General features: G+C 40.1%; 1 protein-coding gene across 1 annotated transcript in view; it reads right to left on the bottom strand.

Moving 5' to 3' along the window:
• PDE1C (phosphodiesterase 1C) overlaps positions 1 to 22,908 on the bottom strand; it is a 308,630-nt gene that overhangs the window by 174,618 nt on the left and 111,104 nt on the right. The window contains exon 4 of the mRNA XM_067291281.1: positions 7,753 to 7,779. Coding sequence (XP_067147382.1) covers positions 7,753 to 7,779 — 27 coding nt within the window. The remainder of the gene's footprint in view (positions 1 to 7,752; positions 7,780 to 22,908) is intronic.

The raw sequence follows: 22,908 nt of genomic DNA, 5'->3' as shown, positions 1-22,908 counted from the left end.
GGAGCCCACTCATCAGCTGTTGGGAATACTGGCTTGACCAGATACAAATCATCATTCATTTAAAAAAAAAAAAAAGTTTGTTTTCTTCCTTTTTTGTGGTGTTTCCTTCCCCAGGAACTTCTGGATACTCAGCTGAAGGGCAAAGTGCTACAGTCCAGGAGCAGTGAGTATCAGTGGGATCCCAAACGTTACTGCTTTGAACTTATTTCTTGAGCTTTCCTTTATAGGGAAAGCTTTCCGACAGCCAGCAGACTCTGTGCTTTTGTGTGTAGTGTGTGTAAATAGAAGAGCTGTGGGATACAGAGGTTAAAGACTAATGCTTGTCTTCTTTCAGCTGTGGATAAGAACAATTTACATACAGTTAGAAAAGAGGGATGAAGAGGAACAAAGGAATGGGAAATGGTGGTTGGGGAAGGGAGGACTGGAGACAAATGTGCTGAAGGAGAAAATATTTTGGAGGATATTGTTTTTCAGGAAATAAAACCAGAAATATTTTTCAGATACTAATGCAGATCTACTGTGAATATAAAGAGATTACTAATAAATTACAGTGCAAATAAGAGATAAACAAAGGACAAAAGAAGTTCTACAGAGCAACCTCAGCCTTTGCTAACAGCTTATGATGCCAGGCTCCATCAAAAGAATGCCCCAATTAGTGGTGTAAGCTCTTATCATCCAGACTTGGGAAGTGAAGCCTCAATTTATCCACAGATGGATTGCATCAGTAGCAACCCTCCTAGCTTCCTCCCTCTTATCCTACCAGCATGACCACCAAAGTTAATGTCATTTTCACAAAGGAGGTTTCATTGGGTTGCATTCAGCAAATCTGAGTAATTCATTTCTCAGGGGCAAAAAAATCAATGGTATTTTACAGGAAGAAGATCATGTCTAATAAGTAATAATATAGGACTTAACTGAATTCTTCATTAAGTTTTATTATCCTTCTTGTACAAATTATGTGTAAATCATGGGAGAAGAACTCCCTCTTACACCCCCTCACCACACCCTAATCTAATTCTCCAAACAGGCTTCAGTAAGGGATCTGAGATCAGCTAAAATGAAAATGAACACTTACTGGCAGCAGTGCACCCAAAAGCAGAATTATACTCCACACATGTAAAGAAGGAAAACTGCAAAACACAAGCAAGCCACTTAGATTTACCTAAAAATAAAAGCCAGTGTGAGGAGCATCAGATACCTCTGAAAGAAGTCAAACTGACCCAGTGAAAAGAAGTTTACTCTTCTCCTATGCAACTTTCCAGTTTCATATATACACTATTTTGTTTGCTTCCAGCTGGTAGAAACAGAAGTGCCAAAATACCAGAAGAAGGGTGATAGTGTATCTCAAAAAGCCTAGAAAAGGAATAGAAGGCACAAGACTGCTTCCACTGTACCCTCTCCCCAAGATTTGATCAGGACAACTTGGCAGATGCTCAGAGTTAAAATAAATAAATAAATAAATCTATACTTCTCAAAGTCTATTTTGGTTTGAGTGTTTGATACCAAACAATGTTTGATACCAAACAATGTTTGATACCAGTTTGTCTTGATCAAAGTCCATAATTTTTGAACGTAAGTTCCATTTTCAATATGGAAAAAAAGAGAGTAAATCTTGCAAATCAGGGACACGGATTGCAAATAACTTCTAACAAATTGATGCAAACAGCCCGGTTTCCTTTCAGCTATTGTAAGAGTCATATATACATATTTCCAGAGTCCAGCAAAAATGTGACCCAAAATCTTGAAACAGATCTGTAGAGTGTCTGTAAAAGCTGAATCTAGATGATACCATGATTATCTTTTGAAAATGAGTGTGTCATATATGGACAAAAGACCAGTGCAAAAGCTTAAGTGTTTTGTCAGTTTTGCTGACATGATACTGAAATTTGTGGCTGAATTTCACCTAAACATGAACACAGAAAAACCTCAATACAGTTCTTTTTATAGTTAAGGACAATTGTTGTCATAGTATTCGAGTAGACATAAGCTATGTTTTCCATTTTCCAGTCTGCTAGTGTTCATTCCTTGGTATGCAAATGTGTTATTGTCAAAACAAATTCTGCACAACCAAAAACATCTTGTATATTTTAATCAACTGGAAAAATTATGCTCATTCAATACTTTAATAGCCATTAATCACTAAAAACTTGCATTTTATTGATAATTATTCAGCACATGTAATATAAGATATGGAAGAAATAAATTTTAATAAAATAGCAATGCATATCAGCAAGAAAGATTTTGTCACTATTTAATCATATTTCAGAATTATTTTTAATTTATTCTCGCTCTAAATAAAGAAGGTATGACCCATTATTCATGTCAGGTCTTCAAAAATAATCTGTTCCTCTACCAGAGACATCATATTAAGGAATGGCTGCTTCATTTTGAGTAGGAAAACCAAACAATTTCAAGAGCAGGTCAAAAATGCATATATATGTATGAAGTTCAATCTCACTACCTCTTCTAACTCTAGTAAACAGAGGGGAATAGGAACAAGGATAGAAAGCATGAAGGTAGCTAAAAACTTCAGTCATTTCTGAAGGTTTTCTCTTATAGAAAGTGTTAGGATAACAAAAGCTAGGATTTTCCAGAGGGTAGGTTTCCTCTTTTCTTCCCAACACAGAGTTTCCCTACACACAGCCAAGTAATATAAACTTTTTCTAGTATTAAAACACAAACTCCATATAGCTTTAATTTGAACCACAGCCTCGTTTTCAGAGCTGTGTAATGCTGCCAGTTTCTGATTGCACTTAAATTATATTAGAAGATTACTCAGGTTGCAAAGTCAAACAATCAGAAAGCTAGGAAATACCAAGTTAAGGTTGCCAATGCCGCTTTAATTTGGCCCCATCATGTATAGATTAATTATGTTATAAGCTTTACGTTCATTTTCCATTTTTTCTCAAAGCACCTGTAATTTTTCAGTGCACTGAACACATAGCACTCAATGAATCAATAACTTTTTTATTGAAATGAAGTATTCATTAAATTTAACTAAAGGCAACAGAACCCGCTCCATCTGTAATATTATACAGATAAGTTAACAGATCTTTTTTTGCACTTTCCCTAGCCGTCTTGAATTGAAAATTTAACCTCAGTTCCCCTGAAATACAGAGTCCCAAGAAGTCCTACAAGGACTGCAGGTTCCAAGAAGATACAGTGAGCTGAGGAGGTCTTAGCACCCAAAAGATCATGTTTTACAAAGAACTTTTGGAGCGCATGTGTGTGTTACTGATTAGGGTATCAACCTTCAGTGCATCCTGTATTGCTAGAGTCGCTCAGATACTACATATAAAGAAAAACTGGAGCTAAGCAGCATTATAATCACTTGCAGAGCTTAAGGAATTAAGGGTATTTTTATTATTTGTAATTAAGATAACCTTGCAAGGTCAATAGATAAGCTATGAAAATGAAATGGTATCAGAAGAAAGTACTATAGAACTAAACATATTGTCAAATTAAGTAAAATGATGAATGACAAGAGTTAATCAATCAAGACCACAATGATATTCTAAAGTATTGGGAGCTGGAATAGATGACCCCTGGAGGTCCCTTCCAATCTAAATTATTCTTTGATTTTGTATCAATGACAATGTCAACTATCACCGTATACAACTGCCTCTGCTCTGACCATCAGCTTTCAGACAGTGATGATGCTTCATTCAAATAAAGATCTGTTCAGAAAGTCCTAACAGTGCTAAAGCAGAAAATTAATCCAGAGCACACCGAGCTTTACTTACATGGTAAAACTATAGGATCTGGTCCTCAGTAAATGCATAACTTAACAATTACCTAGCATCAGACCTCAGAAGGATAGAAGTTTACCTTCATTTCGGAATAACTCAGAAGAGAAGGTAGATTATTTTCATCTAAAAATGTATGGGTATGAGTAACCCTGAAGATGATTATCAGCTAAAATTGGAAAAAATACATCCTTTTCCATTTATGTGTAATGCCATTTGGGCATGTACATATTTCTTTAATGGTTTCACTTCTTGTACTACATGCTGACATGAATACATCACTTATGTTTTTAAGGAAGGACATGTTCACATTCACATTTTCTCCAAGACTATGCAACTAAATGCTGGAGCAAACTGGAATTGAGAAGCACACACACAGAGGAGAAAGAACAGGGAAAAGGAGGAGGGAAAAGGCTGGAAAGGAACACCTCTGCATATGTGCTTCCCACCTGATTAGCTGAAGTATCAGCAGAAGAAACAACCACAAAATCCTTACGAAAATTAGTGAAGGCTTGCTGTTTGGGCCATGTGGTTTCTATCAGAAGCCTACCTTTATTAATTAGTGGGTTCTTTTTTAAAGAAATTACATTAGTATTTTGCATGGCCTATTATGACACTTCTTTTCAAGTCACAGCCATATTTAGAAAGCAGTTTAGTTACATTGTGTTTTCTATTTTGTACTTAAGGTACTGCACTAACAGGTAGTTTGGGGGGGAAAAAACCTGATGGATGGATAAAATATCAGAACTCTTGTTGCTTAACTTTCATATGAAATGAATTCTCAGTGAGAGACATTTGCATCTTAATAGAAAATTAAACAGTACAATTAACCAACATGCAATTAAACCAGAATGGCAACACATGCAGTTCTATGTTACTGGCTGAGTAAAAATGCATTACTGTGGATGGTAACAGAGAAAAATGTGTGTGGTGTAAGCCAACACAAAGATTATTCACTTCATAAATTTTGAGAAGATAAAGAGGAGTTCAGCGAGTCCTGAGGAGTGCTAAACTGACTGTACTGGCAAAATTTCACCCAAGCAGATGAATCTAATCTAGGAGGGGATTGCAAAGGGCTACTTGAAAGGCTCTCTTCCCTTTTAATCTCCCAGGGAAACATGGGCACCCGCAGGGCCAGGCACCCCACAGCCGGGTGTCTCAAGGTGTCTTTCAACAGTGAACCCAGATGTGACATAAGTCTCACAGGAGCAGGAAGAAGCAAAAACAACTCAGGACCTGAAAGTTCAAGAGTATTTCAGCTTCCTGGCTAGTTCTCTCTCATGCTGACTATGTCTCTAGTTACTATTTAATAAATTATCTACTATTCACTTACCCACAGTGAACTAGATGGGAAAATGATAGATGACCCAAGCTCTGATTAAATATCCTGCTTCTTTGGTATTGCTGTGATTAATTTACATCACAGTTCAGTGGTTCAGATGCAATTACTAGGTTGGGACTAATGAAATTAGGGTTGCCTAGACAGCTGTGAAACTTCCAAGTTTATGAGGAAAATCATATCAATATATTACAGTTACAAAAGTATTTGCATCAACTCAGTTAATGCTATGATCAATGCAAGAGTCAGTGTCTGTCATTTCCAATTACAATTTTAGTTCGGCTCAGAGTTTACTTTGACACTCTTTCTCTTCAAATTTTCTTGCATGTATCTCTTCTTCCTTCTCAACAGATCTGGACTCAAGGGAAACTGTTTCCTTATACTACAGGTACAGACAACAGCAGTGTTTCTCCTGCATAGTTAAGTGCTGCTTGCTATCCCATACACATTCTTATGTAACTATTAATAATACTCCCAAAACAGAAAACAGAGGAAGAAGATGCAAAAGCAAACAAAAGACCATTTCAGTTTGTCTGCCAGTCACCCTCCAGAGCTTGGTGACATAAAAACCACACAGTTTGGAAAAATGTAACAAAGGAAGAAGAGAAAACTCCACAGTAGATGAATGTGGGAAACGAAGGCCAAGACTCGTGCCAAAGAAGCACTTTATGTATATTTTTAGAATTACTAGTTCAATAGAGAAATGCAACTTTTCGAAAGCCTTTAAAGGAACTGCTGTCCTGCCACATCCTTTTCCTGGAGGTGCATTAGCACCTGACACTTCTGCATCAGATGGCAATACGTGCAGTTTCCCTTTCAGTGTTATACCTTAAGCACACAGCAGGTGGCAAATTCAACTCAGAAGCTCACTAGCCAACTGATTTGCCCTCCACACATGCAAAGTGCAGTTCCCAGGCACAGCAACCACCTTGCTGCAGTACACAGCCCCCTGGCTGCCTGCCAGCGCCTGCAGAGCGAGGTTATCATTACTAGCTGCTCTGCAATTGCTCTGCACAGGTTCCTGGAGTGACCTCTTGCCCGCGCAGAGCTAATACCACCTGTTTCACAACACACGGCCACAGAAGATATCTGCCCAGCGGCCGCAAGCACTGATCCCATCAGCCGAACAGCAGGCACAGACAGTAGCGTTAGACACAGAGCACAGCCCAAGCATGAAGAGATTAAACAAAAACTTCCCAATCAGAAGGGACACAAGCTTACCCCGTCATGGTAAGTTTAAATGCATCATCATTTCTGAGACATTTAAGTTTTGGTATAAAGTTGATACAGCTGTTTATTGGGCTTGCAGGAGCTTTCAACATCATGTCTCTTCTGAAGTTTATCAAACCTCTCCCATACAGAAGAAATGCTGAGTGCAAACCTGCCTGACTGCAGCTATGTGTGCAGAAAACACACTGAATCAAGACACAGTACTTGGGATGACACAAATAGTACAGGACACACAGACAGAGTGAACATTCATCCTGGAAATCATTTAAACCCAAAAGAAATCTTCTTGCAGCAACTCAACAGCACTGGCCACAGACATTGTCATAGTTAATTAACAATCAAGGTGAAAGCCAGTGAAATGAGGAAAAAAGTAGAGCTGCAGAGTTACAGTGTAGGCTCTACATTTAGGAACATAAGCAAAAACATTTATTCACCTTCTCCCTGTTCTAGTGTCTCGCACTATTCAATGCCTCCCTGCACAGTTCAACATGGAAATCTGCAAATCAGCATTTTCCACTGAACTGTCAAAGCTCAAATGCACCTCATCAGTGGCTTCAGCCACCATACCTCAGCCTCTCGTGGCTGTGACACACAAGCACATGCATAGTCTGTCCTGCCAGCACTGGGCTGGGGTGGTCATTTCAGCATCAGGTGGCTGCAAAATCTTAGCCCATCACATCACAAGGTGGGTTTATCTGCCAGCTCCCTCTATCATCACACGACATTAAAGGGCACATTCAGAAGGGCTGCAGGGTTTCGTCTTTAGGAAGTACTCTGCAGGAGTCTCCAACCCAGTTAAAGTCAACAGGAACTAAAGAGGCTCAGCATGCTGTAAGATGAAGTCCCCAGTTAATACTCCAGATGCAGGGGAGGGGGAGTCAATTTAGCACCAAAAACTTTGCACTGCAATATTTATGGTCTGAAGCAACCAAGCAAAAGGCCTCCAAAGAGAGAAAAATGAATCTGTCAAAGACCCCCATTAGGCCTCCCTTCCACAAGGAGGCAGTAAGATAACTAGATTGGGTAGCTGTAATAGAGCCTATTAATCAACAGGATGCCAGTTTTCCTTCAATCTCCTGCAAAGGCACAGATCATTAGCAACACTGAAAGCCCACAGTCCATTTTTTATTACAGCATGAGTAAGTAATAAGAGTTAGAACTAGTAGAACTTGCAGAAGTAACAGAGTGACATTTATTAGTGTTTGACCTTCAAGGACAAATACTTCTATCCTTACTCAGGGAGCACTGCCACTAACATCAGTGGGAATTTGGAGCAGCAGTGCAGGATGGACCTTCAAAGAGGGTAACAATCAGTAGAAAGGCATTTCCCAGTGAACAAAATCAGTCTGGTTACAGGAAAATCCTCCTTCAAATCCCCTAACAAAAAGACACAGACAACTCACAAATACCTTCCAGTCCTCTGAGATTTACTCTTACCTCTGTGATGTTTTCTTGTATTTTCTCCTGCAGGAAAAGAACAAAATACAACTGAGATAAGAAGGTTCTAGTGGTGAGGACAAGAAAATGAGGTCAGAAATCAGGAGTGATTAAGCAAAGTCTAAGACACAGTGACTTGTGCCATGAGACTGTCCCAGGCCTGACATAGCCATTCCCTTCTGCTAACTTCAGTGGCTGTTGCCACTTCAGTAGGAAGAGGAGTGTGTTTGCCTAGATGCACCTTAAGAAACTGTCTATACATCTTACCTTTTTCATGTAAGACAGGGTGGGTAGTGACGAGAAGAGAATGAGTTAATACACTAAATGACTTTTAACAGGAAGGCAGAAACCTACTTCTAGAGCTGAGATGTAGGATTTTATATCTCCCTCCAGCAGGTAAGTGGGGCCCTATTTGTGGAGAGTCCTCTAAGATGTAGTGGTGGTCCTGGGCACATCCGGTCACTGTGGCTGTGATCACTCAGTGCAAAACCTGCAGCGGTGGCCCCAGTGGTTTTACAGCAACCTTGCTCTATAAAGAAAGCCTAGATCCTGGCGAGAGTGGTGCTCTGCTCAGCTGAATCCCAGATGCCAGACCACTGAACTTCAGTTCAGTGCAGTGCACGTATCTTGGGATCTGACCTAAGCCCAGGACTAGCAAGGGAAAGAGCAGATAAGCACACTGACAGTACCTCTTGACCTCCCTAGCCCAAGGATCCAAGCTTTCCACTATATTAATTTTTGCAAGAGCTGTAAATCTCTTTCTCTTCTTGCATAGTAGATTTTGTCCTCTACAGTAGGCAATGGCACAAAGCTGTCAACACTCAGAGTAAGGCGCTAATCATGAGTCCTGCCATATAGTTACTTATATGGCTATATAGCCGTATAGTTAGCTGCAGAGGTGTGTTTGTGTGTATTTTGACAATGAGCTCTTTATCCTATGACAGTCTGGTCTTGCAATGGCTTTGCACAATGCCAGGCAAAATGGGGCATTAATTCTGATTGGGCTCAACAGTGCCATTGTATTGTAAAGTAAAACTAATGATCTCAAATCTTAACAAGTAGTGACAGGAATAAGTCCCACTGTAGACTGTGAGGAGGACTGCAAGATCGACGTCCTGTTGAGCCTAACACTAACAGATGGTCCCCATTTTTCGGATGTATAGGTAATATCATCAGAACAGGTGTACTGCTATAAACTTTGAGTTCTGCTTTTTCATCTCTGATGCTACTGCAAATGGAAAACTGTGGCTCAGTCAGGCCCAAAATACCCAGAGAAGGGGTACTGTCTGACACCAAAAGATAAAAATAAGAAAAAAACATGGTGAAAAGGGCTGAAGTGCCATTTTGTTCTTAATAAGAAGCATGAATAATGTATCCTGGCTGTCAAATGTTTAATCCAATATTACCTTTAGAAACTGTACTCATGCTTGTACCAGTTGCTGTTTACTGACCATGTTAAAATCATAAAAGTCCAAGATATTAACTTTAAAAAGATTTAAAAATTTTTCATTTACACTTTACTGTGTGAAGAATTGCTTATTTAAACTTGAACAGATGCAATTGAGTAAAAGAGCAGACATTCATAGCAGTATCAAGATTCCAGCTTACTGACATTCATGACACTGACAAATACAATGAGAGTCCATTTGGACATACCTGATTCTAAGAGAACTTTTCAGTTCAGTCACAAAACGGTGAAGAACAGAAATTCAATTTTGCAGAGATTTAGATTTGGAAGTTCTGGCAAAAACAGAACTTCACTAAATTTTCTTTCAAAAAGAAAGAAAATGCTGAAAAAACCCTGCCTAATCACCCACCTACCTTAATCCAGGTTGACAAAATATATTTTATGCATAAGAAATAAAAAATTTTTGCATTCAGTTTTTTTCTTCTATATAAGTACAACATGACTGTTTAAAATTTCAGATGAAGTTATTTATGAGTTACTTCTTTCCCCTGAAAGTGTTTAATGGTGTGTTTTAATATTGTCAGAACTATTCTTCCCTTTACTGGTCGAAGAAGAAATTTCAGTGACTTTCATATGATTTTGTAAAGTGTTTTGCTTTCAACCAAGCATCACATTCCAGCAAAAATATATTTCATAAACTCCTGATTAGCTCAAATTTTATTATATGTTCTAAAGAGGTGACCCAACCTTAGGCTGCTCTTTGCATTTTAGTAATAACATAGCTTTTCGGGTCAGTTACACCTTTAACACTCCTCTTATTCAAGAACATTTTTACTGCCTTAGAAAATTATATTATCACAGATGCCAGTACTAGGAAAAGGGCATTTGCCTCATCACAGGTGCTTTAAGAAAAATATATACATTTTTATTATTGCTGTTTATTGTTGTTTCCACACCTGCAGTCCAATTACAGTCAAGGTATATGTATACCAAGTTAGTGATTGTGTCTGTATACACTGAGTTTGTATGTCACAGTTGAAGAAGCTTGTTTATAGACTCAGTATCACTACTGCATGCATACACTTAAAAAAATGCTATTAGCAGCTGCATCCATACTGCTTCTTAAGGCTAGCAATGAATTTACTGTATTCCTGTACTTTCAGCATTTCAAAAATAAAGTCTGACAATACCACTCACAAACACTGTAAAAAGGTGTTGATAACACAAAGCTGTTTTCAAACACAGCCTTTAAATTGCTTTTGGAAAAGCAGACAATGTGGACATCCACCTGTTTTAAGCCTGCAAACCAACAACTGCACCTGCCTTCAATCAAATGAGGTTATTGCAAGCAATGAAATTAGAAGTTGCCCCCTTTTAAAGGCACAGCCAGAACTGATGGTTGGCTACAGTCAGCAGCTATATATGAATTAACAAGAGGAAAGTGGTTGGAGCAAATAGAAAGAGTCAGCAAACAGCAATACTCTGTGCAGTTATTTTGTTTTCCTAGAATTTTGTGGAGAGATTTTTGGAAAAGGTGTAGGGCAAGCTATTCTGGTTTTTCTCTACAGGAGGAATCTGTGTATGGAGGACTGGTTGCTAAACTGTCTTTAGCCCAGGGATAAACTTAGAAGCAGACAGTTCTGGTCAAGCTAAAGGGAATATCCTTTTTCTGACAACAAAATCAAGCTGACAGAAGAGAATGATAGCAAGCTAATGGAGGTGGTGTTATGCTTCCCCTTCTTATGGGCTCCCAGTGCTGATACCTGCAAGAGGCTTATGGATACTACCAGATCTGTGTAAGTAAGTGCAGTTTCTTTTCTTGCTGTATGTGCACCATGTGAGAACTACAGTGCCCATTCAACTTGTGTTACCTGTTGTGATATATATTACTCATTGGTCTACATTTAACTTATATTAATTCTATTCAACATTAAAAAAAAAGCCTTCTTCTAATTTATTTTTAACAGGTGACTCACACTAGGTAGGCCCTATATTACTAGTGTAAACTAGAGATAACTCCACTGAAGTTAATGCAACTACACCCACACAAGTGTAGTATGAAGTCAGAATCAGTTGTGGTAAAAGAGGGCTGCTCTGGAGCCTAATGAAAATAACCCTAGTAAATGTTTTTAAAGTGTATAGTTTGTAATAAGGAAAAACAGTGGTAGGTAAGACATAACTTCTGAATCAAATGAGATGAAGTCACTAAGATAGTTAAGCTGACTATTTCCATATAGTCTTTCCTGGAAATGAATGAATCCCTTCTGCTACCAGAGAAACAATAAAAGGCACTGGCCAGAGGCAAAACTAGGAATGAGATCTACACTAACAAGGTGTAGCTAGCTAAACCTATATGGGCACCCAACTCCCACGGAAACAAATAGACATGGGGAATCTCTTACTGTGTTTTGATGCCTGCCAACTTCTTTAAGGCCCAAGTATCTTTTCCCAAGATTATGTTCCTACCTCTGTGATTTAATTCTGATGTATCTTTAAGCAAATCACTCCCCCCACCCCAGTGTTTCCCCTTCAGACCCCTTTTCAGTTAGTTTGCTAGTTCCTCAGGGTTGAGGTTTTACCTAAATGTGGTTTTGTACATAAATTTGTCACAATAGGGCATAATTGGAACTCAAGTAACACTACTTTTACCTAGTTTCAAAAAGCTCACACACTTCCAGTGCATCTACAAGCCCAGAGATGATAATTTGCTAGAAACCCCCAAAGAGTGTGCTTGAATCCAGTAACCATATTCTCAGGTATTATTCTACTGAGAGAAGGTGAGTGAGTTAAAGTGACTGAGCAGGTATGGAGAGGAGTAAAGGCAGAGGGGTTGGGGGAATTAAGTAACTCTGCCAACTGTTCTGTTTTTGCCCCATAATCACACAACTCAGAACATCAACTAGCTAAACGAATTGCTCCTTCACTCCTACACAGCCTCCAAAGAATTATCTAAATCACTTAGGTTTTACTCAGTGACTTGGTTAAAATGGTGTTGTTCCATATTTATTCCACAGGGTTTCACATTAATGGCATCTCCTCAGTATACAGAGTAAAACTGTGGGTGCTGCCAAAGTGATAGAAGACTTCTTGCCTAACTTCATCCTGGGAAATTTACGCTGAAATCTAAGAGTTAATCAGCATTAAACTCTGCTTACATATCTCTAGTAGAGACTAATGGGCAATATCTGCCCTTGGTCATAATCTTCAGTGGGACAGAGATCAGCATTTGGCCACTGACTCATGGACTGCTGCTCGGAAGTTGAGGTATGCACAGGCTAAGTGCAGGTGACGCTTTTTGGTGAGTTAGTATTCCTTAATGGAGAAGCATCAAGCAGCCACAAGCATGTCGTTAGCCTGTTGCAGTGGTCAAACAGCTCAAGCAATTTTCTGGCTGAAGGTCAGATTCAGCAGTGTTTTAAGCTAACCTGTTTTGTTTCACTTGGCCATTGTAATTGGTTCGGAGGGCAAACATGGTTAGTTAAAGCAATCTAGCAAGCCAGGTATTTCTTATAAAGTCCTTGAAACTCAGTGGCCTGGGATCTTTAGTTTGTACCATGCACAAGCCTGAATTTAACACAGCAGCTGGTTTCACGCTGGTTCTGCACTCCTTAGGAAAAGAAGGCAAACCCATTCAGGGCACTGAGGGGCTACCTAAAGTAAATGTGCTACAGCACTTTAAGAAGATATTGCCCCCAGCTGTCTTGTGCACAGTCCCTGCTGCAGGTCGGTGCCCTTGCAGCACAACTAAGGGACATGAGTGTGTCCCTGGGCACCTGCCACTTCAGTGCAAAGGTCAGTGTTTTGGCTTAAATCACCAGCAACGGTGGCTTTAAGCAAAGCTTTGTACTGCCGCAGCTGAGGTACACTCTTTATTGCCTGCTCTGTTGCAAGAGGCAAAAGAAAATGTCAGGGGCATTAATTTCATCAACTGATGCAGGGAGCTTTGCTCGAGCTTGCTTGCCAGGACCCTGATTTTCATCGCTGACATCAGTAGAGCTGATAGGGGCGTCAGGAAGAGAAAGGAAAGCTGTTGTCTGCAGGGGAATATTTTACAAAGCTACTTCTTCAGGAGAACCACAAACTTTAAAGAAAATGGAAATGGTTGCACATGCAAATAATTACTAAGAGTTATCCTCCCTTTGAGGGGAAGGAGGGATTCTTCCTCTTCTACATTTAGAAGCTTTATAATTAGCATGTTTAAGACATGAGCAGGAGCTTGACACCCGTTTTGTTAATGGAGTGGGTCCATTAACAAAAGCACCCAACAACATCCCTATTTTAATATTAGAGTCCCATCATGTTCTTAGCTTAGGCGATCCAGGGCTGCTCATCTTTCCATCTCTGGAAGGTTTCTCTGACCAGCTCATTCAGAAACAGAGAGAAAGCAAAATGACCATACTGAAACATCCACCCCATAATACAAGAATTCTGACAGGCTCTTTTTTCCCCTTTCCTGCCAGAGCTGGGCTTCTCATGTTAGAATAAGTACTATAACATTGCTATAAGCCTATTTCATTTTAGCAAAACAAGATAAGCAATGAAATGTGGCAAAAGAGAAACAAGAGACTCTCTATGGGTCAAATCTAGAAGGTTCTTCCTGTTCTTTTGTTACCTGTAGGTAAATCAACAGTTTTATCTGATATCACTGTCCTTCCATTTTCATAAGAGCAGACTATGATGCATGTTTATTGCTTTGGACCCCAAATCCTTCTAACTTATTGGTGCAGATTCCCCCAGATTTCCTCTGGGTGGCCACATCCAAGCAGCAGAATTAAGAGCATTTCCCAGCTCCCAAGTGCAGGTGCCCTCCCTGGCTGTATCATGCTGGTGTGACCTGTAACCTGGGTGGGCTCCATGCCCCTGTGCATTGCTCTCCAGGGAGAAGAGACCAGGTTGTTCAGATAAAGTTAGTTCTTCAGACTAACGGAATCACTTAAATTGGAAATTCTCTCTCCCAGCAGCTCAGTGTTGATTCATGCAAAGCATACCAAAAAATCGTCATCATCACTGCATTAGTGATGTGTTTACATTACATTACCAAAGCCTACGTTAATAACCATGTATAAATCAATTCACAAACATCAAATCCTACAGCACAGACTATGGGACAGCATCAGTCAAATTTCAAGATCCTGTGGGAGCACTAACCGGAACTCAGAAATATATTGAGATTGCCAGACTTTGAAGAGTAGGATACCATCAACTGCTATTGTTTTTTCAGTTCACTAACTGAAAGAGGAAGACCAGTTTTCTTGCTTTACTCTCTCTCAGGTTAACAACAAATGTAACTTATTGTTTCTTCTACACAGGCCGTTTACAAAAATACTGCGCTAGGTTAAAAACAATATAATCAGAGACTAATGACAGCAGGAGAGATGAAATACTTAAAAAGTGGGTGAGGAAAGAAGAACAGATTTCAGTTGGTACTTAAAAGGTGATGGTTTATGTGAGATCCTAAAAACAAGACGACTTGCTTTAAATTGGACCCTGAACTGCATGGGACCTAGTCAAATCATGAGACGATGATGCAGTCATTTTTTCTCATTGTAAGCAGATTATTACAGTCTGCATGCTCTGAAGCACAGGCACTTGTGGTACAGGTATGCAAAGACATGAAATGTTCAACACTTGAAATGGGCATAATGATTTCAGCAGAGACAGACAAGACAGAGCAGAGGGACAGCAGATTTACAGCCAAAACAAATGAGAGAAGGAAAATGTGTGAAATCTTGGAAACAAGAGGTACTGGTACAAAGTAGAGATGGAGCTTGTGCTTAACACACAATCACTTTTCTCAAACTACATGAAAATAACTCAAGGTCAGAAAATATCCCCACTGCTTTTGTACATGGAAAATACTCTTTCAACATATTTTAGTTTAGCTGGCTGGCCAGTGGCTTTTATCACTGTAGCTACTAAGTTTTCTAAACAACTAGGCAAACAGGTATTTTTGAGAAATGTACAACTTCACCTCCAAAAGGGATTGCAACTGGTATGACATACAAAGGATCAGTGGATGTCTCTCGCATGGCCTCTGCTTCTTGGTAACCTTTCACAAAGATAGCGCTCCTGCTTATGACTTATCAATCAGTTTCCCATTTGGTTATTTTGGTTCTAATGTGTTTACCAAGCCTAGATGAAGTATAACTGGAGAGGCAATTTCTTAAAACTCTTCTTATAGAAAAGCCACTGTAATAGCACAAGTAGTGAGAAATAACTTCTCCAGGAGTGGACAGAGCCTGTAAGTGTTACAGGTACACTCTGAGCAAACTGACATTAACACTATACTGTTACTATACTCCCTCATGAGAGTTCAGGACCTCAGCTTGCACTCAAGCCCAATTTCTTTGATCATCCCCACTGCTAAAATGCTGGTCACCAATTCACCAGTAAAGTTGGTGATTTGAGGGATTCCAGTGTGGGGAGGGGGAAGGAAGCAAGGGGGCAATGGAAGAAGGTAAGAGGGAATCTTCCTCAACACCTGCCCCTACAGATAATGAAGACACATGATGATAAGAAAGACAGGCTTGAGCTCTTTAGCACTACAAACTCAATCTGAAGCCTGATTTCAGCTCCCAAGGTTAGGGTGAATGCAGCCCCTTATCCACCTGGGGTTAGGAGGGTGGCATAGGACCCCATACAGCTGTAATGTTTTTATTCAGACAGTGGTATGTGAGGGGTACAGCAATGAAAAGTATTTTCTTTTCTGATGACATAAGATCTATGATCAATTGTCATGATTTTATTTAGCTTCATTTTAACGAAGGGCAACTATGTCTTGCCCAAACTTTGAAAAACAGAACTCCCAATCAGAAGAGGAAAATAACTGCTATGTATCTTTTCATAGCACCACACACCCACTCCAAATGACAAAAAAAGAAGTAAAGGCAAAGTTTACTCAATTGGTCTGCATCAAACACTGTATGTATATGAGGGCTAAGGGAGGCTTCAGCAAGACAATCTGAAGTACAGGGATCTGCAAGGAACACTAGGAACCCTATGGGAACAACCAAATGCTCCAGTTTTGTCATTAATTGATGTGTCAGTAAGGGCAAAATCAGAAGGGCAAATTCAATACAGAAATAAACTGGACCTGAATGTTTATATGTTGGTATCTTAACTCCGAAAAAAAAGTCAGTGAAATTTGTAGAGGGCTTCTACATGATGAACTCTGTTTTCAGATTTTGTACGGAGCCAGTATAATTATTGAAATCTTCAAGTTCTTTCTCTAATTTAACTCAGTTTTCCATCACTCCTCATGTAAAAAATCCTGCCATTGCAGTTGGTATGGATTAGCTGAGGAAAAATACTAAGTAAAAAAAAAAAGGGGGGGGGTCTGTTTCTTAAGATCTAGCCCTTTTGAAAAGAATGAGCTATTGCTTAATCTGCTTTTCTTCACGAAGAGCGAATTCTCTTGTGCTTGATGCACATCACTTTCTCAGGAAAAGTGTGCACGCTCATAAAAATTCTGTTAGAGGAAAGTACATTTCAGGGAAATAAAGTCTCAAAGTCTGCCAAAGTCTGAAAAGAATATAGAGCCGTCCTCAGTATTGCTCTATTTGTGCTTTAAAAATAAAAATTGTCAAGGCACCATACTGTATGACTTTGCATACTTACTATTTGAAAAAGATGTATATATTTAGTCTGACCAAGTGTTACTTTGTAGCTGGCCAGTCAAGATGACTTATGGAACATTTGGCTTCAAAATAAAGGGGAAAACCTGCAAAGTACAGGATGGGTGATACTTGAACATGCCTATTTTGTAGCCTCTCCCCCTGGAAGAGATTGTGACATTTACTGCACAATAGGCTCAGAGGGGCTGGGAGGGAAGAATACTTCCCTGCTACTCTGAGTATAGATGTGCATCATATTGTGTTCACTTGGAAACACTGACCTCCCCAAGTGGGATGCTGCTTCCTTGCTATTACAATGTCTCAGAAAAGGCAGCATACACGCAATCTTTCCTGTACGTCCTTTGGTTGTATCCTGTTCATTTTCCTAAGAAAAGAGCTTTTGAAAACAAGTCATATCAACAAGGAGCATAAAAGGGAACAGTCCCTTTTGGAAAAAGGCAAAGAAAAATTTTGAAGAGCACATATAGTGGCAATATTTATGCATCATGTACATTCAAGGCACGTAATACTATTTAGCTGGAATCCCATTCCTCCAGTGCGAAAAAGCTGTCAGAAACCCTCAAAGAAACAAACACAGATTAAAACTTTAATCAGTGGTACTATATAAAGTGAATATATTCAGCTTCTGCAGGAGCCAAACAGGCAGCTGTCCAGTTTGTTTCATGCAGGGTGGCTCTGTGATTAGTTGCAGCCTGCGCAACGATGGGGAGGGGGGAATCATTGTTCATGCCCTGGATTAAATATCAAGACAGGAAACATGGACTGGAATTATATCAGACCAGGCCAGCCACGTGAATGAAGTCACCAAACAAATCTGCATCTTGCCCTAAGCTCTAGTAAATCTATCAGACTGTTGCTTGTTATTGTTCCCCCTGCTCTATCCTTCCTCCCCCGAACACAACCCACCCCCTCTGTCTGCTACTAGACAGCTGGTGTGACACAGAATTTTAAATCTCATGTTTTTGTGCCAGGCCCTCTCCTGACTCTGGGTTACAGACTGAAACACTCAGCTTACTGTTTAACAAGCCTAAATGTGGGGTGAAAAAATTGCTGCACAAAGATGTAGTGTTCCCTTTCCAAAATAAGGTTCACTTCCCCGTCCCCCCTCTCCACCTCCCAGCCACCCCCTCCTTCAGCACACTAATAGTTTTTAAAAATTATTCAAGGCTTTAAGTGACATCACTCTGTGCAGTGAGGGAAAGACTGCTATTGTCCTGATGGTGCCTTCTCATTAATAGACCAAATATTAAATGTCATTCTTAGGAAAAGGCAACATTTAAACTTCTCGTGAACAGCTGATGCTCTTACTGCTGGCTTTCCCACCACTTTGTGTTTTTCCAGGAACAGTGACATTATACAGGGAAGCAGTCTGAACAGTGATGTGCCTTTGAGATAGCCAGTAGAAACCTGTTTACAGAGGAAAAGCAGTTTCATGGAGGGTCCTTAGTGCTGAACCTCCATGTTTCTGACCTGAGCAATTGCCCGATCCGGTAGTGCTCAGCACTCCCAGCAGACTGCCTCCTACGCTATCGCCAATATTTAAGTATGATAGTGCTGATATTTTCTGTAGATAGATGCCCATCTTTCCATCCCCCCCAGGCATGAATAACATCTTGTGATAACACACAAATGACTACTGAATTAGGCATGACTGCAGAGTTAAGGAAGAGAGAAAGAATGAGAGCCAGAGAGGCTGCAACTCCCCTCTACCAGGCTCTGCAGCTCAGAAAAGCTGTCCCATGCCCTGCATGCTGGGAGTGAGAAACGGCTCACCACACAGGGGGGAAATCTGGGGACAGGGAAATGGGATGCACAGGTGGATGGATGCAAACAGTCTCTGAACATAAATACTGAGAATGGAGGAGGCTGTGAGAGATTTCTGTTATTTAGACCCTACTCCATGCAGTCAACCAACTGTCTCACAAGCATTTAGATGCTGCAGCAACGGGGGGGGGGGGGTCGTCTTCAGAAGACTCAGATATAAAGATGTATTTAAATAAGCAAACCCTGCTATTCTTTCCACATGCCAGGTGCCACGGTTGTGAGAGCTACTCTAGTTCTTCAAGTTTGGCTGCTTTAAGGGAGGAGTCAAGTTCCCCACACTCTGGCTGAGAAGAGGAGCAGAGCTGCCTCCGTAAGGTGAAGGAAATTCAAAATACAATTTGATGTTTCCTAGATTTTGAGGCTAGGTGGGACCATTATGATAATTTACTCTGAGTTATTCAGCAAATTTGCATAACTCAGGAATTTCATTCTTCTCCATTTACGAGCAGATATCTTCACTGCACTCAAGCTAATCAGAAGCAGGTCTTACAGAGATCACTGAGCATTTATAGGAAAGCCTTTCACTGCAGAGCACTTTAGAAACATACTCTGTACAACATGAATAACTTCATTTACACATCAAGTCATACTGCATCCAAGTCTGTAGGCTCCCTGTACCTGGAACACTGATGCAAATAGGGAAAAGAAAGATGAATCCCCAGATTTAGCTAATAGGAACGATAGGAGAATTTTGATCGATGTTACAAGAACATGGCCAAGATACCAGAGAAAGTTCTCCTCATACTCTAAAAAACAATGCAAAGGATCCCGAAGAAGGGACCCTCATTTATGTAAATAAAGACATGCTCAGAAGCTGACACAGAAATGGTGTTTTGTACAGTATTTATTACCAGCAGTATTCTTGCAACATGTAGGCTTTCCTTCAGGGCCTCCCTTTAGAATTTTAGTGAGGCCAAAATACTGTGCTACAGATTGAGCACAATTTTCAAATGCCCTTAAAGGCAGCCTTGTCCCCATGATTTTCGGCAAGACTCAAACTCCTAAATAACTTGTGTATATATTATGCTATGAGCTATTTTAATCGGTGAGTAAATAAAACTAACAAATGTTTATATGTAGGGATCTGAAAGAGAACTCACAGGATTATCTCCATTCTTCCCCCCATTTTCTTTTCTTTTTAAGCTGTCTCTAGTTTTCCTCTACAGCCTTTTTATGAGTCAGTACACTCTTTTGTATATGATCTCCCAATTCTCCCCACCCAGCCTCAGCCCCCACAGCTTCCTCATCTTTCACTTTTCAACCTCATCTGAATAAAGAGAGTTTTCCAGTCTGACTGTAGCTGTCCCTGCTGCACCAATATGTGTATAGGAGCATACTTAAAGTGTGTATTCAGCCTCTTTGCTTAGCAGAAACCAGTAACTGCTTACTGCTAGTGAATCCCAGAAAACCAGCTGCTCCACAGGAGCCAGGGGAGGAAGTGTGATCTTAGCATCATTTACAGCAACCATCTGAACTGTTCCGCCTTGCAAGGGAGTTTATGCTTTACTTCTGCTCCTTTGCCCTTGGATGCTCGCTGCGGCTTGTGCCGTGAGCTCTGCAGGGACTCCCTGCGTGCCACAGCTGTAGCTAAAGGGCTCTGTACAATCTTAGCTGCTAAAATGGCACAGATCTTATGTTTAATTTGTGCTAATCTTGGTGTTGAAATGAGATTTGCGCCAAGCTGGGATTCGTGCTACAGATGGATATTGTGCAACTTTCTGACTTGGCTAGGAGTTTTGTGCATGAATAGTATCTGTCCCTGGGAGTGTAAGATATCATTCCTGAAGTGATGACACAGACCTACTAATAGCCATTCCAAGTGTCACATTAATAATAAAATGACTCCGCAGCTTGACAGGTATGTAAGAAAAGCACGGAACATATCATACATGTCTTTATGCACCTTAATAAATACATTCTCTCCTGCATCTGTCTCCAAGAATGATTACGACGATCCTCTCCCTCTACACGCCTGAGCTCACATGGGCATCTCCATCCAACATGACCAATTACTAGGCGTGGAGGTCCTCCCAAAGAAGATGGGGCAGTCTGGTGTGACATGAATTGGGCTCCTTAGCATAGGCACAGCATTTCAAACCTCCTCTCGATAGTCAGGTAGAGCTAAGGCTCTCTGGGAGCTCTGCACCAGCCCTCGTGGCCAGTCAAATTCTAAGATCCGCAACCTGGACATTACTGATTTCTGAGAGAAATCCTGATTTCACTGAAGTCAGCCAGCTGAATTTTACAACCAGTTTCATCAGTCTGAGCTGTTACCTTAATCTATTGCAAAATTTTGATTTTGTTTTTCTTTAATCACACCTTCAAAATGAATCCACTTTTCAAATATCCAAGAAAACTGCACACAGATTTTGCTTGAGGCCTGGAGCAGTACTGAGTCTGCTGGAGGAAAGACTATTGCTCAGCTATAATTTGGAGTTAAGCACAAAGTTGGGCTTAACACTGTTGGAGAAAATTTTGCACTGTCAGGGAGTAAACTTTTCTCAAGCCATCAATTACTTTGAAAACATAACTTTTCAAAGAAAACAAAAACAAATGCTCCAAAGACCGTGAACTGGATTCTAATTTCACCCATGCAAATGCATTGGTATCAATGAAGTCATTCTTCCTCCTATTTACAGCACAGCTCATGAGATCAAAAACAGCCCTATGAATTCAAACAAGTCCTTCCAGAAAACCTCTGATTTACCCAAATTCCCAGTGTTTTGAGAGCAATTCACATCTGTAAAGGTATGTTTCACAACTGCTATAGCATTTTAATAGGTCAGCCCTACACGAACCTCAGTCTTTCCTCATCTACCAGGAGAGATCAGAGCCAAAAGGTTTCTAGTATGTCACAGGGACTAAGTGAGGTTTTGATGGAGCAAGACAAGGAAGGATGGAATGGGAATATCTTGTATGCAATTCAGGAAGAAAGAGAAACACCCGTAAATAAAATCCTTTCAAGAGCTGAGTTGGATTTAATACAGTGCTTGAATCCACCAAAAGCTGGCAGATTAGGAGATGAGCTGGCCTCACAGCCTTTAAAACACACACATACACACACATACACAGGATTTTTCAGTGCTGTCTTCCATCGGTTTTTATTTCTTTTATGTACGGATTCCTATCCTACCGAGACATTTTTAAAAGAGAATTCCAGAAAGAGACTCCTATTTTCCCTTTGAGACAAGGTTGAAATTCATATTCCCCAAAATAACTTTTTTCATATCCTTGTTTTCTATGCAGGATTGCAAGCTTTATAGCAGTGATATTTGAAAAGCACTGAATTTAATATTACAAAGGGAGCCCCTTTCTTCTACTACAGACCATGGTTGTCTTTTTATAACTGCTGAAATAAATAATTGCTTTTTAGGCTGTAGGTATGATTCATTTGTACCGCTTCCAGAAGAATAAAAGCTTTTTTTATGATTATGGTAAAAACTAGAGAGTGTATATTATTTCTTAGTCAACATTTTAGTATTAAACATGAAGTCTTTCCTCTTTTGTTACCTACAGGACTCATTTACTGATTTAAGATTCAAATAAAAGTCACTGGATGGAACAAACCGAATAAAGGACTGAGGCAAAATTTATCACAGTTTACTGAATTACTACACCTCCAGACACCTTTTTAATTAACTTCTTCTAAAGTTGCTGTGTTCCTATTTATTAAAATATATTTCCTACTCTGTCCATTTTTCAGTCATGAGATTAGCAATTGGCAGCATCTCCCCTGTTCCCATTGCTCCTTCAAAAACTGTATTGCCGACCGTATGAAGTAAGCTGCTATGGGCTAGTTAAACGGTCAAATTCAGCCCTTCACTTTACAGGGAGAAACATTTTTAGATCAGCCAGACCCTGACAAACCTTAAAACTAGTTCAGTCACTCATACTCACAGACTAGCTCACCCAGACTAGGAATTTATAGGATCATGCTGGAACGCTGCCATCTCTAACCCATACGTAGCACCCATTTTCCAATCTTCTTATTCTTCTCGGAGTCCCGCCTCTATCTTGTTCCCTGTATGTACCCAGTTCAGTGGCAATTTGAGGTACATAAGACAAGTGAAATACAGAATAAGAGGCCTACAGAGTGGTTTCCTGACATGATTCTCAGACAAATAATCCCTGTCTACACTCATGAGGGAAGTCAACCTAGAAACAGGGTAGCAACAGCTGTATTTAAATATGGTTGAAGCTACCTCAGTTCTGCTTCCAGGGTGAACTGGGCTTTAGTTTAAACCTAGACTCTCAGGAGGTTCAGGAAGACTGAAACCAAGACCAAAGACA

Source organism: Apteryx mantelli, chromosome 2 (genome assembly GCF_036417845.1).
Source record: "Apteryx mantelli isolate bAptMan1 chromosome 2, bAptMan1.hap1, whole genome shotgun sequence".
Classification (NCBI taxonomy): domain Eukaryota; kingdom Metazoa; phylum Chordata; class Aves; order Apterygiformes; family Apterygidae; genus Apteryx; species Apteryx mantelli.
The sequence above is the reverse complement of the archived record's forward strand: the minus strand, read 5'-3'. Positions and strand labels throughout refer to the sequence as shown.